General features: G+C 45.0%; 1 protein-coding gene across 1 annotated transcript in view; it reads right to left on the bottom strand.

The window, feature by feature from the left end:
* The window catches only part of RERE (arginine-glutamic acid dipeptide repeats), a 160,570-nt gene that overhangs the window by 95,608 nt on the left and 50,257 nt on the right, over nt 1-14,705 (bottom strand). The window contains exons 2-3 of the mRNA XM_026050957.1: nt 10,155-10,625; nt 334-404 (exon numbers count right to left, since the gene is read on the bottom strand). Coding sequence (XP_025906742.1) covers nt 334-404; nt 10,155-10,479 — 396 coding nt within the window. The 5' untranslated portion in view covers nt 10,480-10,625. The remainder of the gene's footprint in view (nt 1-333; nt 405-10,154; nt 10,626-14,705) is intronic.

The following is a 14,705-nucleotide window of genomic DNA, read 5'->3' as shown; positions in this document are numbered from 1 at the left end:
CACCAACAGCAGAAAGATCTGTAGTAAAAGAGTTCGTTTTTTTCCAATATCCTGCTTTTGTGGAGAACCTGGTGACCTCCTGTGCCACTATTTCCCCTAAAACACGCAAAATCGCTATTTGTGCGGATTACAAAGTCTTACCAAGATGACAACCGCCAGCTTTACGGCTCAGTTCATCAACAAACTCCATCTCTACTAGGACAGACCCCTGGCCTCAACAGCAAAACCGCTGCTACTGCAACAGGCAAAGTTCACTAGGAAGGAGCTAGAGGAAGAAACACGACCACCTCAGGGGGGAAAGGAGAAGGGGGAAGACGTGAAAATTGTCCTTACCAGTTTGAAGTCTTGAATGCTGCAGATGAAATATGGGGTATTCGGCCGGCGACTTTCAATATATACGCAATCTTTAAAAAACAAGATTTTAAAATAATGGAAATTAACTTCTGTTCTGCAAAGTAAGAGCATAAAAAAAGCAAAACAAAAGAAAAAAAAAACCAGCCTAAGCTTAGAAAGAGCCACCATGTTCATTTGCATAGCATGTGTAATTTATTCCACGTATGATCTAAAAATAGAAACTAGATGCTTTATGATGATAAATAAGCAAATTGGCTTCATAAAAATCAACTTTGATTCCACAGATATTTTGCTAGAAAAAACAAAGAAACTCATACAAAACTCTTCTTAATTGAGTTAATAAAATGACCAAGTCACAACCTATGAACCAGACCAAAGTAAGGCAAGAAACTAATCAAATCTCCTGTGGTTAACTTGCTATTAAGAGCCCAACACAACACATTTTCTCTTCTAATTGTAAAGAAAACCAAGGTAACCAATCAGAGATGGAATGCAGCAAACTGGATCAGCTTTGCCTTGGGGAAAAACTGCGCTTTCTCAAATTACATTTGACATGACAGAAGACACGTAATTACTTTTGGTTGGTTGTGACAAGTGGACTCTACAAGGTTGCTGTAAAATAAGGTCTCAAGAAGGGTCTTGGCAATAATTGCAGCAGAAGTGGTGCCTCAATAAAATGTGCAGGATGAATGGGGAAGGAGAGCCTGATTAACAATAATGACCTCAGAAATCAAAAAGTGCACACACGGCTTGCTAGAAGGCAGAGATGCTGCTCCCAAACGCAAGCAAATATTTAATGGAGTGTTATTGTGTTCTGCTTTTTTTTATATCCGCATAGATAACAGCTATTCAGAAGACAAAGCCTAAAAACTTCAGCTGTTCCATGAATGATGGTCCATTAGCGCCAATCCTCCTATGGAAAAGGTCTTATAAAACCCTATGCATTGCAAAACACCGCTACTTTTCTGCATGATGCTCCCCAAACTTGCATGCTGTTCCAAAAGGCAAGCGCTTCTTATGCTCCATAAAGAACACAGGGAATGCACTGCCATCATTTATCCTGATAAAATGCATTTCAAATAGAACAACAACAGGACCTGGCAACTGCTATGGATGCGGCCAGGATGATGCTACAGCCAACACCACGATGGCAGCGCTGCAAGCAACGGGCTGCCAGCCACGTTTACAACCAGGACACCATCCAGTTAGGATGGCTCCAAAGCAACAGAGAAATAAAAAAAAAAAAAAAAATACGAAAACAAGTTAATCCAGGTGCAAAGCAAAGCCACTTATGATAGAAATTGGAAAAACACCCAAAGGAGAGCAGTTACAGATGCATCCGCATCAGCTATTTAAAACTCACCATAAAAACAATTACTTTCTTTTACCAGGGATGCAAAATACAAATATGCCAATTTAAAGAACAGCTCCCGTGTGGACCCCGAGCCACATAAGAATTTCCTAACACTACAAATCTGTGCCTATGAGGCCTGTGGCCCGTGAAAAACACAGAAATGAGCTGGCTCCATCAAATCCCTTCTGCCCGTGTTAATGCACAGCAAGGCACCGCTGTATTCTTTCTCCCATTGACTCTACACTTCCGTGGCATCGCAGCTCCCCACATCGTGTTATGTAACATAATGATATTAGGTAACAACACGTTGCCTAATTACCTAGCTCTAATTTTAAAAAATGAGAGCTCAAGCAAAAAGCTTCAAGACATTTTGGTAGGAAAAAAAGCGCACGTCGCCTTTCCAACACATGAACCTTTAGCCTGTTAAAAGGGCACTGCTTGTGGGAAGCTCCTTCAGAGCTGAGGTTCGTTTGGGTTTTAGTTAACAAGTCAGCACCTGCACCACCCAGGCGTGTAGCTGTTAACACATCCAAGTGCCCTCAGTTCTTCTGAGGACCAAGACCTTCACGCATTTCTTTTTCACACACGCATACGAAGAAATGGGAAATTACATTAATAGCCCCTACTTTCAAGGCTTCGGCAAACCCCAGCAGGCCTCCAGCTCCACTCGATGGGCACAGGGGTTAGTAATGAGCACGAAACACGAGGTGAAATGCCTGGGGGGTGCCAGAAAAGGGGCTTTGAGCAGCAAAGCCCCGTCCCGGGCAGCAGGGACCTATACAGGGCGCCCACCAAACCCACGGCCAGCCCGAGCTTTGAGCGGCCCTTCCCGCTGAGCCCATTCCAAGCGGCACTGCCGGCTCCTCTGCAGGAACCCCAGGGTCCCAGCCTTGCAATAAATAGTTCAGCCAATTGCCTGGGCTCATCTGGAGCACGCAGGAATATTCTCGGCCGCGGGTCTGATTTGCCAAATGATTTTATTATGAAGCAGTATCAGAGTGAATCCATTTTCTTTCAAGGTTTCTGCTGCTGTTTAATGGACTGCCTGTATAATTTAGATTTCAGCTATTTAAACTCACCGAAGCCTGGCTTCTGCTTGTACAGTAAATGGAACATATTTCTATTCAACAAAATTAATGACAGTTAATTGTACTCTGCAGATCCTAGTTTTATAAAAGAAGCTGCTCTGCCATTTGGGCACCAAGCTACATGATTTCCCACACCAATTACTTCTCTGCGTTGGATTACAGCACTTTGTACAGCTCCTCATGTAAGATATATGCTCATATATATTATACATATACACACAATGCTTACAATTTTGATTTAAAAATGCAGTTTTCTTACAAGTGGCACACCACCAAAAAACACCACAACTTAAGCAACGAAGTTGTAGCTACTCGGCCGCTAACGCATCCTGCCTTAGAAGTGATTTTCTTTAACTAAAAACATGAAAAGGAAGGAAGGGGGGAAGGAAGCAAGAGGGCAGTCTGCTGAAATGGGCTAATTTCCGAGGTCATTGGCTTGGGACCTTCTCCTTCAGCCACGGATCAGGTCTATGTATGTGCGCCGCTTAAAAACAGTCCTGAGTAATTTCCAAGGATTCTGCACACATTTGAAGAGAGAGGCAGCGTTTAAAACGGTCACCACTGATATTTCCCAAATTCTAGCTAAGGATCTTGCATCCCACTGTATTTTTACGGCAAGCAGATATTCCACATGCCTGGTTTCACACCAGCCTGCTGCCTTCCCCACCAACTCTTATCCTACGGACGAGTTGCCATCTCTCACGTTCATCCGCTGCTAAAGTGAGTCTGTAAAACCAGGCGTATCTGTGTTCCTCAATTACTTGGGGTAATTAAACCACAAATTTCCAATTACAGCTGCCGTAGTCACCAAGGGGAAAAAAATGAACACATTGATAATGTGTCACGTTCAGGTTCTGTATTCACCCTGGAACAGCTCAAAAACACCATGGCTTTACAATATACTCTTCATTTCTCATGTAACCAATGTCCACAGCCCCAGACACCAGGTCCTCTCTTTGCACTCATCTCCTTACCCTTGTTCTTCAGAATTTAAACACAAAAGCCAAGCCTAAGCTGGGGAATCCATTCACAAGATGAACCTCTAAGGATCTGGGCAGCAACACGGTACACGCTCTCAATTCATTATTTTATCCCCGAAATATTACCCATTTAGTCACCTCTTCTCTTAAAGAGGCACCTCGTGAAATCTCCAACATCAAGAATAAACACAATTTAAAGCTGATGCTACAAAGAAAAAGGATCCCGTAGCAATGAGCACCAGCAATATCTGTTTTAACTGCGTTTGGAAACATCCCAGATTTCCATCAGCTTCAAGGAGAGACCTCCTGGGACACTCCCGCGCGCTGCCCGTTGACCTTCCTGACGCGGATTAAAGCTCATATATTAATCCAGGCCTTCTCTCTATTTCTACTCCTTAATTATTAAAAGAATGATACATAAAGAATGCATTTTTCTTTCCACTGGCATAGTCTTTAAGGTTATCTCTTCCTTTAAAGGTGACTGCAATGAGCCTTTCCTCGTCACCGCTCTCCTATGCGGAAAGGCTGAAAACCCAGCGGTGCCAAGGTGAGAAATGCTGGAAATTTCCACCCAGGGCAGCAGTTCTGGGGTATTCCCATCTGCAGCCCCCAAAAGGCTGACCCTGAACATCTGGTTATTTCCTGATCTCATATCATTACATGAACAGTCCATCCAGAGAGCTCCCAAAATTAAGACGTGTATCAAACAAATAATCCCCTTACACTACTTCCTTCAGTCCATATATAAAAGCAAATTCCACAGATTCCAAGGGCACAACTTTTTATATATAATAGGCTTTGGGGAAATTTCAATAGCCTTAAAAACAAGCATTCACACCCCTGTCTGTGCTACAAGTCCTACAGAACCCCCCTGTTTATACTCTGTTTACTTTCATGATTTAATTCTGGCACGTCCACCTTTCTCAGCTGCTGAAGCTGTCAGAATAAATAGGGCACTGTCTGGAAGAAGGACAAACCCACAGGTCAACATCAAAACAAGTCCCTGACTGTCAGGGAGGGAGCCAAATCCCTGCATTTCTATTTCATTACCATTCTCCAAGCCAAATACCACTGAACACAACTGCTTCCTCTGCTTACTTTGTTACAGGAGCTTTTTATAGAAGGGATGGAGAATTCCGGATTCGAGTAACTTCGCAGCAATTTCCTCTGTTATAACAACACAAAGCATCTCAGCACAGTCAGGATAATGGGAATGTTTAATTATTATTTGGGGCAGCTAATAGAAAACTACAGAACTTCTAAAAGAATTTTAGAAGTTTTAGAAATTTAGAAGAAATTTAGAAGAACAGGAATTCAAGAATGTTAATAGTAAGAAAGGGGATTTGGAAGTCTTGATGCCCGCTTGCTGAACAGGAGGGCTGTGGATTTTGAGGCGGCCACGGGAGCCCCCAGGCCAAGGGACTCGCAGGGCTCTGGTTCCCGGCCCAGTCCCACCACGCAGGTCCCCGAGCAGCCTCCTCCTTCCACGTTCCCCTTTAACAGGGCAACAACCCCCAGCCTGCAGCCTTCGCCCCAAGCAAGCGGCCCCACAGCAGACGAGGGGGCTCCCTACAGAGCGGCTCCCTTTGGAGCACAGCCCCGTGCTGCAGAGCCACGGAACATGCCCGGATCCAGAGCGGGGAAGAGGCCTCGCATCCCCCCACAGCTCCAGGCTCTGCCAGGCCCTCATTCCCGTCCGGATAACAGCCACCGGGATCACGCTTCCTCCTCAGCGGCTCGGAGGAGGCAGGAATAGGAAGGCTGTAAAGTGCCACCCGCCGCCGCAGCCGGTACCTAACCCCGGCCGCACTTTCTGGCAGCAATATCTGTTTCATTCCCGTGACAGTACTTTCCACACCTTTCCAAAGCAACATAACCCCAGGGCTATCCCCAACAGTGATGGCCTGAAACACCTCAAAATGCCGAGAGATGACGTACAATCCTCGTTTTCCCTGCTCGAGCTCAGCTCTTCCAGCAACGCAAAGCAGCAGCACTAAACATTCAGATAGTTTGTATACATAAAAGCAGCGTATGTATATATAAAAGTAGCCGACTATTGCATCCTCTTTCCTTAAACATTTATTGTTGGAACGAAACTCCTCCCTCTTAGGGGGTATGAAACAACAGCGCAGGCCTAGGGCCTTGCAGAATCACCTCCGCAGTGCATTTTCAAATATAAAATGATATTCAAGAGGATTATTATAAAGCAAGCACCATCCAAAGGCAGGCAAAAGGAAATACTTGAGCGTCCTTAGCTTCAAGGTCACTTTTGGTCTTATATTAAATTGAGGGGAAGGGGCAGTGCTTAGCAAAAACTTTCAAAAAAACACACCAACTAGGGGGAAAAAAGTTAAAACAGAACCCGACAATTCTCAAAGTTGAGCACGGCAGCTCCCACAACGTGCCCCATGCTTCGGGGAAAGCCGGATCGCGCGGCCGGAGCGCTTCGCCTTCTGCTGCCTCCTGCTAATGCCTCTTGCTGATTTGCTGTTCATGCATCTACTGATGTCACTGTAGAAACAGATCCTCCTAAATCCTTCTAATCCCCACGGATCCTTTTAAATGTTTCTACATAGACAGAGCAAACAACACTGGCCTCGTTTCCAGATGACATATCAAGTCATCCGTTTTCCTCAGGCTCCAAATCAACTTAGACTTTCATCCAACCGTGCTGTTCCAGGCCAGCACTGCCAGGGTCATCGCTGAGCTATTACAGGCCCCTCAGCAGCAACAATATTAAGCTCTGGGCTTTTATAACCCTCCTTCCTGGCCTGCCGTAGAGGCTGGGGGAAGGCAGGGATCATGCAGCTTCTTCCTACATTAAAGGAACACCAGAATTTGGGGAGCAAGAAGGAAGGGGGCAACAAAAGCATCCCTGGAATCACCTGCTGCTTTGCTGCACGCATTCCTGCTAGGTAAATTTTCAAGACTTTTAACTCCTTTTCTTCATAAAAGGTGTAACTTCATAAATTGCATGAAATCAGTATGTTGGACACTGAAAATTCCCATGTTGAAGGACCAGGTGAAGATAAACAGGAAAAACATCTCTGCACCTTGGCCTCTTGTCAGGTTTTAAGCTAGAACAGAGAGGCGAGAGGTTTTCAGGAATAACACGATCCCTGTCTCCTTCTGCCAGCTCTGGGACAATCCAATGCAAGTTACAGACAGTGCAATTTGTTTTCCATCACACAGCTCCTTTTCCCAGCCAGAAAAGTTAATCTGTCAATGATCCCTCAAGAGCACGGGCACCGCAGTGCTCCGGAGCCTTGGGAGCATCAGAGTTCCTGGAAGAGCCTGGGTCACGACAGCAGCACAAGGGCCGACAGCCGCCTCATGCACATCGAGTTCTCCTGCACTGAAAATCCAACTATCTACCCCAAAAAACACACGTCATTTTAAGACAGAACAGAGCTCTTTGCTTTACTTACGGTCTGCCAAACAAATAACAGGAGGGTAAAAAAAGACCCTACAAAATAAAAACACAACTGGAGAGCCTGAGTAAACATCCCCATAATGAGGAGTCATGCGATAACCAGGGTGTGTATGGGCACAAACCAGATGAGGTCGAGTCTATGAAAACCATGCTGTGCTCTGCAGAAACCTGCAGGATAGAAGGGATTTCCATCTGCACTGGAAATGGAAGTTAAAATAATTAACAGAATAGAAAAGGGAGGAAAATAGTCTTGATGAAGCCTCATACAGTAAATAAACCACCATGAAGATGACTATAAGCAAATCGGAATAGAATTTTGTGCTTGAAACTATGGATATGTTCATTATATCCATGTAAATTAAAAGCAATATGTACACAGTTACAGCAAGCTGGAGCCTTTATTCTGAAAAAAATTCCAAGGATCTTCATTATTGATTTACTCACCATTACTCACATGTAGTTAGTGAGCTTAGCACAAAGAAGATCAAGTACTGGACTAAGTGCTGAACAGTAATGTGACAGACAGATTTGGGCTGAGGTTTTTATATAGATGGAGACCTATGGACTTTTAATGTTTGTCCAGATAATTGTCCAAATCTGTATTTTATCAGGCAAAAATCTTTAAGGGACAGAATCAAACAAATGAAAAGGATTTCCTCTCCTTGAAGCCTGAAAGATGTCCGCTGAAGACAGCTATCCATTTTGCACACACTTTTAGCTTTCATCTCTCCAAATCCTTGCTGTGCAAGTTTCATTAATTTAAACTCTCCTAATCCCTCTTATACTTTACGTAATGTATACGCTACCCTACAGCTACATCTCCCTACATAGAACCTAGCTGTTAAAGTAAATTTTTTTTGCAATAGATGCTAGAAAACCTTTGGAATACACTACGCACTACAATGCCAATCTAAGGCTTCATTCCCATTAAGAATCTTTTGCCAAGATAATGATTTTGGGGGGGATATGGCAGTCAGAAGTAAGAACCGCCCTGCTCTAGGTTGCAGAGCACTAAATCTCACCGGATTTAGCCCCATGCAGCGAGGACTGGCTCAGCTCAGGAGCAGCTGCTTTTCCCTCAGCACTGAGCACACGGGTAACCACAAAGCTGCTTTTTTGGTTACGAGAAGTTCCTCGCTTGACCAAAGGGCAACGTAACAAACACAGCAGCAGCTTCTGCCGCTCCGCAACACGCTCAAGCCCTCGAGCGCTCCTCCACGCGCCGCAGGCCGACACAGAGGGCGGCTCCTCCATCTATTACAGAAGCCACCAAGCGCCCAGAAATCCTTCTCCACCCTGATGCGAAGCCAAGTCTCTTGGCGCCGCGTGCGGGAGCATCACCGTGTACCACGGGGCCCACGCAGCAGCTGTTCTCAACAGGCCCGTGTGTTTTCCATCCTCTGACGCTGCAAATGGGGCTGGCCCAGGGCTGAGCCTCCGTGGGCCGCTTCCCGCCGCTGCTCGAGCCGCGGGAACTCGCTGCAAGTCTGGGCACCAGCAAAGCGGCTCTCTGGAGCGGTGCGCAATGTCGAGGGCTTGAAATTACACTGTGCCCTTTCTAACACGATAGATAGGTGTTTAGATGGATCTAAACAAAAAGAATATTCTACAACTTCTGCACAGAAACGCTGGAGAATCATACCTCCAAAATCAGTGTTATTTTAGCCCAATCTAGAGCTATAGCACCAAGCTGAATCTGGAGCCAATGGTGCCCACATAGACACACACAACAAGCAGTTTTAAGCATTTCCAGCTGCAGCACCTGGAGGTGGCAACATCTCCATTTAGCTCTTTTACATCTGCATCTGTACAATGAAATTTTAGTGCTTAAAAAATGCAACTCTTCATAGGAAACAAGACAAGTTTTTCCACTGCTAGTTCCCATGGTTTTTATTTGGATGCATCTTTGTTTTGCTCCAGCAGTGTTTCTATAGCACACTGATCATTTCACAGAAAATGCCATATAAAAATACCAGGGCCCCTAAGCCCGCACTTGGAAAACTAAAGCCAAGGGAAACTCTATCTTGTGGTGCAACAAACAATTGCAATAGCCCCTTCTAAACACTGTGTAAATGAACATAAAAGTTCTTATTCCATGAGGAACACAGGCAGTGGAATAATCCCTGCGATTCCCAAATATTACTTCATTTTGAGGAAATAAGTGGGCAGGCAGAGTACCACCGGTTAGACCTTGAAATCTTAAATGAGATCTTGAAATACCTCAAGCAAATCTCCCAAGAATTAAGTGGCCTGCCCCAGACAGCTCTTCTCTGCCCCCAAAACACCCAGCTATCTGCCACCTTCACTGCTAATGAGCAGTTCCATTAACACTGCTGGCTTTGACCAAGAGCTAAACTGCAGTGCACAGACATTAAGTGGTTAGGTAGCTATTCACAGAAGAAAAGACATTAATGGCATAGCAGCTACGAGATCTTAAGTCATCTTTGCACTCGAGAAAAACAGGAGATGAGGCCTACAAAGAAATCAGATTCAGAAAAGGACGTACCAGAAAAGCTGGAAGAACCTTTCCCGCGCTCTCCAGCCCAGGCTCTAGCTCCAAGCAGGAGCAGTTGCCCAGTTAGACTAACCAAGCTGCTCTGCATCTTGCCCAGTCTCATGTGGAAAGTCTCCAGGACACAGATTATTCCCCCACGCTCCACAGTTAATGAACACAGTGCAAACAAAAGGGGTGGCTCTTTTTTTAAAGGAGAATCTAAGTTAATGGCAACAAACACAAAGAAACAACAATGCGGAGCCCACGTTTTGCATGCACATTCACTTCTGTCCTCAAACGAAGTGTGGAAACCCACCCGCAAGAAAAGCATCGTGTGAATTAATAATCAAAAATGACTCATCTAAATCATCAGCTAAGCTAACAGCTAGGCCACAGCTAGGTGCTCAGGTGCACAGCTACCTGCAGAGGAAACAGCACAGGGATTTCTTACCTCCAGGCCTGTACACAACGTCATCTTCCGTGATGAAGGACGTTATTTCTCCATTGTCCGTTCTCTCGTATCGGGACTTCTTCTTGGGCGGTTTCTTTTTGTTCTTTTTGGTGGACTCCTCCGTGGTGGCGCTGTTGTTGTCATTGTCCTCATCTTCGCTGTGGTCACTCTCCGCGTAGTTCTTGGCGCCGCCTTCCAAGGTACAGCTCCGCCGAGGGCGCGAGTTTTCGCTCTCCCTCGCTTTGTCTCTCTTGTCTCGCTCCTTGTCCCGGTCCCTGTCCCTATCCTTCTCCTTGTCTTTGTCTTTCTCTTTGTCTGCTGTCATGATTCGCCACGTGCCTTCTTCTGTCCTCTCACGGCTGGGCCTCCGTGAAAGGTAGACAGTGAGCCTGGGCTTCAGTCTTCTGAATTTCTCACTCAAATCCAGGAAAAATTCAACCACTCCAACAACCCCAGCGTTTTAGTATGGCTCTTGAAGGTGAGCGGGACAAAGGGGAAAAAAAAAGAGAGGAAAAAAGCCCATGTTAATATCAGGAATTGTTTCAATTTCTCAAGCTAAAAGACTACTCACATCTACCCACCAAGAGAAATAAAACACACCCTTATGTGACTCAGTATGGAATACAAGGGACTGTACGATACAAAACGGCCCTTTGAAGCACTCGCACAAACGACATGTTCAAACACTTTCCATATACTTTGGGAGTTACCACCATCCTCAGAGAGATCTTATAACCTCCTTGAGAATATGCCCAGGAATTCTTTTGCCCACTACAGAAACACAATCCCTTCTGGCAGGGGATGCGGCGCAGGCGCTACGTTAGATCACGAACGGAGCAAGCAGCACGGAAGCCAAATTTCAGGCTTCTATAATTCCACGTGAAAGAAACTCACACAATATTTACAGCCACGTTGGCTAAAGGCAGCACTCCACATACCGAACGATATCCCTCATGTTTGCTCTCTGAAAAAGAGAGCACACCAAAGTGGACTTCATAGCTCAGCCCCTTTACGTGCTGTTTCTCACTGGGAAACAGAAAGGACAGAAACAATCTTGTGCTTTTACCTCCCTGACCATTTAATCAACGCTCCTAACACCAAACACACTCCTTTCCTTCACTGAGAGCTTCGCAAGTACAATTGCTTCATTTATTACAAGGATCTTTACAAATTAATGACCTGCACGAGCAGCTGCGAGCCAGGAGCCTTAAACCTCAGGCACAGGAGAGCTGCTCACCCCAAACCCCCAAGCGTAGCCTGGATGAATCCACCACGAGACCTCACACAGTATTAGCCAAGTGAGAAGCTGCTGTAAAGACCAAGCTCCAGCACTAACTCCTGAGTTCCCTGGAAACTCTATCTGCAACTGGAAGCTACTCCACTGTGCAGAATGATGCGTGACTGCCTGGCCTGAACCATCAAGCCTCAGGGACATATTAAAGGAAAAGACTACTTTGATTTTCCAGTAAGTCATCTGAGAAGCTGGAAGGTGATCCTGTGCATTTGAAATTTCTTCCCTCAGTCCCACACACATCTCCTAAACAGGCTACAATAAGTTCTCGTCTGTTGACTACTACTCCAGGCAATGGAAATAGCCAGAGATGGAAATTGCTTCTGCTGATAAAGTTCAGGCTGTGGCTTGAATCTCTCAGGCATTTCCTGAATGAACCTATCATCCAGGTAAGAAATGACTCCAATTTCTTTCCTTCTTATAGCAGCTTCTACTGTTCTGACAACACCCAAGGGGAACCCAACGCGGCTCCAGAAGAGAATACCACAAAGAACGTGTCAACGGCCACAGAAGCCACGGACACCAGCGACGGCAACGGGCTACAGAGACCCTGCAAGAAATGTTGTACGAAGAATGAGCAATAAGCCTCCTCCAAGACCCTATCTGTAATAACCTACAGACTTTTCCTTCAGCTCTCTCCCGAGCATCAAATCACTAATTTTTATGATAGGATTACTCCAATTTATATTAATTAAGGTTCTTTTATTAATTAAGAGCCAAGCAGCCATAAAGAAGCTGCGTCAGCTTTTCTCTCCCCTCCCAAGGGTGGAAGCCTATCTTCCCCTTGCAGCATCTCCCTACAACCCGCACAAAGATTAGGGCCCTTCGCTTTCCCGCACCCTCAGAGCAACAGCCACGAAATAAGCAGCGTCCCCAGGGAGATGAAGTTTCCTGTAGGCCTAGGCAAGCATTAACATATACCACAATCTGCTCGATTTGTCCATCTGAGAGGCTGCCGGCCATAAAAACAGCAGAATTGTCACTTTTCTCCTAGATACCACGTTAGAGAAACCCAACTGAAGGTCATTTTCATGTCAAATGTATTTATAAACAGCACGGGAGAACATGAGATAGTCAATCCATCTAGTCTGGCCGTCATTAGGATGCAGGTGATGAAGTCTCAAAGGCACCATGCCCATTTCTTACACAAATCTCTCACATTTCAAAGGACTTAACAGGGGGTATAAGGGAATCTCTTCAACCAAAAGACTGAAAGTTATCTTAAAACTGTAATATGACGTTATCTGAACTTAAGCATTTGCACGGCAGCCCTCTCACGTTCCTGCTTTCCACAGCAGAAGAGGGATGAGAACCCAACTACCCCATCTCCAAAAGCTGCAGCGTTGCCTAAAAACATAAAAACAGAGGGGCCATGAAAACTCATCGCTTCCTTACCACTACTCAGCACTTACAGATGTTGCACTGGGTTAAGCACTTCTATCATTTTATACACAATTATACACAGATGATGGGGAATACATAACGCTAACACCGTTACAAAAATATTCTGTGCCTTGTTGTTTTTGTTCTCACAAGTAAACTGTGCTAATATATAATGTATATTGCTGAACACAGTCATTACACAGATGTTTAAGCTGGATTAGGACAGCAGAAGTAAACAGACTGAAAATCTTAGTGGTTCTTGGCAAGCTCGAGAGCTTGGGTTTGCAGTAATTTTACTCATTGGCAGCTCCTCATCCCCACTGTATCAAACAGCCACCAAAGCAGCTGCTTCTGTCATTACCGTACAGAAAAGAAATTAAGCTTACAGCACCACAGGTTGGAGAGCATTAACTGCCTCTGATCCTGGTTTACTGCTTCTCTCACAGGGAATTTCCTAGAGATGAATCTCGTAGGAAAGCAATCACTTAAGCTAAAAGGAGAACATCCTTTTTAACATGGCTGAGACAGGAATCCAAAGGAGGGCAAGAAGAGCCCCTGCCTCTATTTGCTTAGTGCAAGCTGAGAAACCTTCTCAGAAACAAAGCTCGCTTTGCCTAATCGTATCACAGGAATTTCTTATGATTTTTAATAGACGCACAAGATTTGTCCAATTATCCGAGTCAATTTATTACACTGGCAATGGGAAAGCCTCACTTCTCCACACCCAATCAATACGCCACGTCTGCAAAGCAAACACCGATAAGAAAACCAATTCTTTTGTGCCAGGCCACCACTTCGAGCCCTCCTCGTCACGGAGGATTGCAGTATGAAGGAATTTCCAGCAAGATATTTGAGGTTGTGATGAATACTCAACAGAAGGTATTCAGGGCTCTGTTGAACTAAGCCTCATTTAACGTTCCAGGAAAAAAAATGGAATTATGCAACGGGATTACGCACTGCCAAGTGCTCAGCAATGGCACAGAGGCCAGGACAGCGTGGGGAATTTCTCTTTGGTCTCCCCACCAGTTACCCCAGCAGTAACACAAGGGCAGAGGAAGGTTCCTCCTAAGCAAAGTCAATAAACAACATAAAAAAGGCGGGGGTAAGACAAGGGAGGAATGTGCCAACTTCAGCTGCATGGAAACACCTGGAGTGCACCTACATGTAAAACACCAGGAGTGCACACAAGTTTAACGTATAGGCATAGGTTAAAATTACACAGAGCCTCCAGCATAGCCCTGGCTGCATGTTGTATCAAAGAAAAAGTCTCAAAACGCAGATATTTACTACTTAAATCATATCCAAATGCTTCAGAAAGACTGAAGGAGGAAGCAGGATTCTGGCAGAAAAACGGAACCTTGATTCAGGAGTGTGTGCCAGAAAAGGGAAAGGCGAGTTGGCAATAAAGATTCCAACAAAGAGAAGCCTGAAAGCAGCTGCTCCAGCAAGAGACCATTGTCCCCACAGCACCTGGCAGCTTCGCATGGCACCCCAGTACACAAAGTGCTTGTAGACACTGTCTTTACTCAGTGCTAAACGCTGCACGACAAGCTGCAGAACAGCTAAAAATCACACCAACTCCGTACCAGTCACAAGGGTGATGTGCAAGGGGAGTCATATTTTACTCCCCAGCCTTTCCCAACTCTGTTCCCAAAGTCAGAGAGGATAAAAGATACCATAATGAATATTTATTGGATCAGATCTGCCTAAACATTTTCAAATTCAGTCTAAATATAACCTGCAGGGTCTTCATTTTCAAGGGAGATATAAATAAAAAATAGACAATAAAATATTTCCTTGCAAAAAGTAAGCACTAGCAACAAGATACAACAAATGTTAACAGCACGAAAGGTTTACTCTAGTCCAAGGTTTTCCTG

The sequence above is a fragment of the Nothoprocta perdicaria genome, unplaced genomic scaffold (genome assembly GCF_003342845.1).
Source record: "Nothoprocta perdicaria isolate Ctin4 unplaced genomic scaffold, notPer1 scaffold_72, whole genome shotgun sequence".
In the NCBI taxonomy this organism is placed as follows: domain Eukaryota; kingdom Metazoa; phylum Chordata; class Aves; order Tinamiformes; family Tinamidae; genus Nothoprocta; species Nothoprocta perdicaria.
This window is presented reverse-complemented; position numbering and strand designations above follow the sequence as displayed.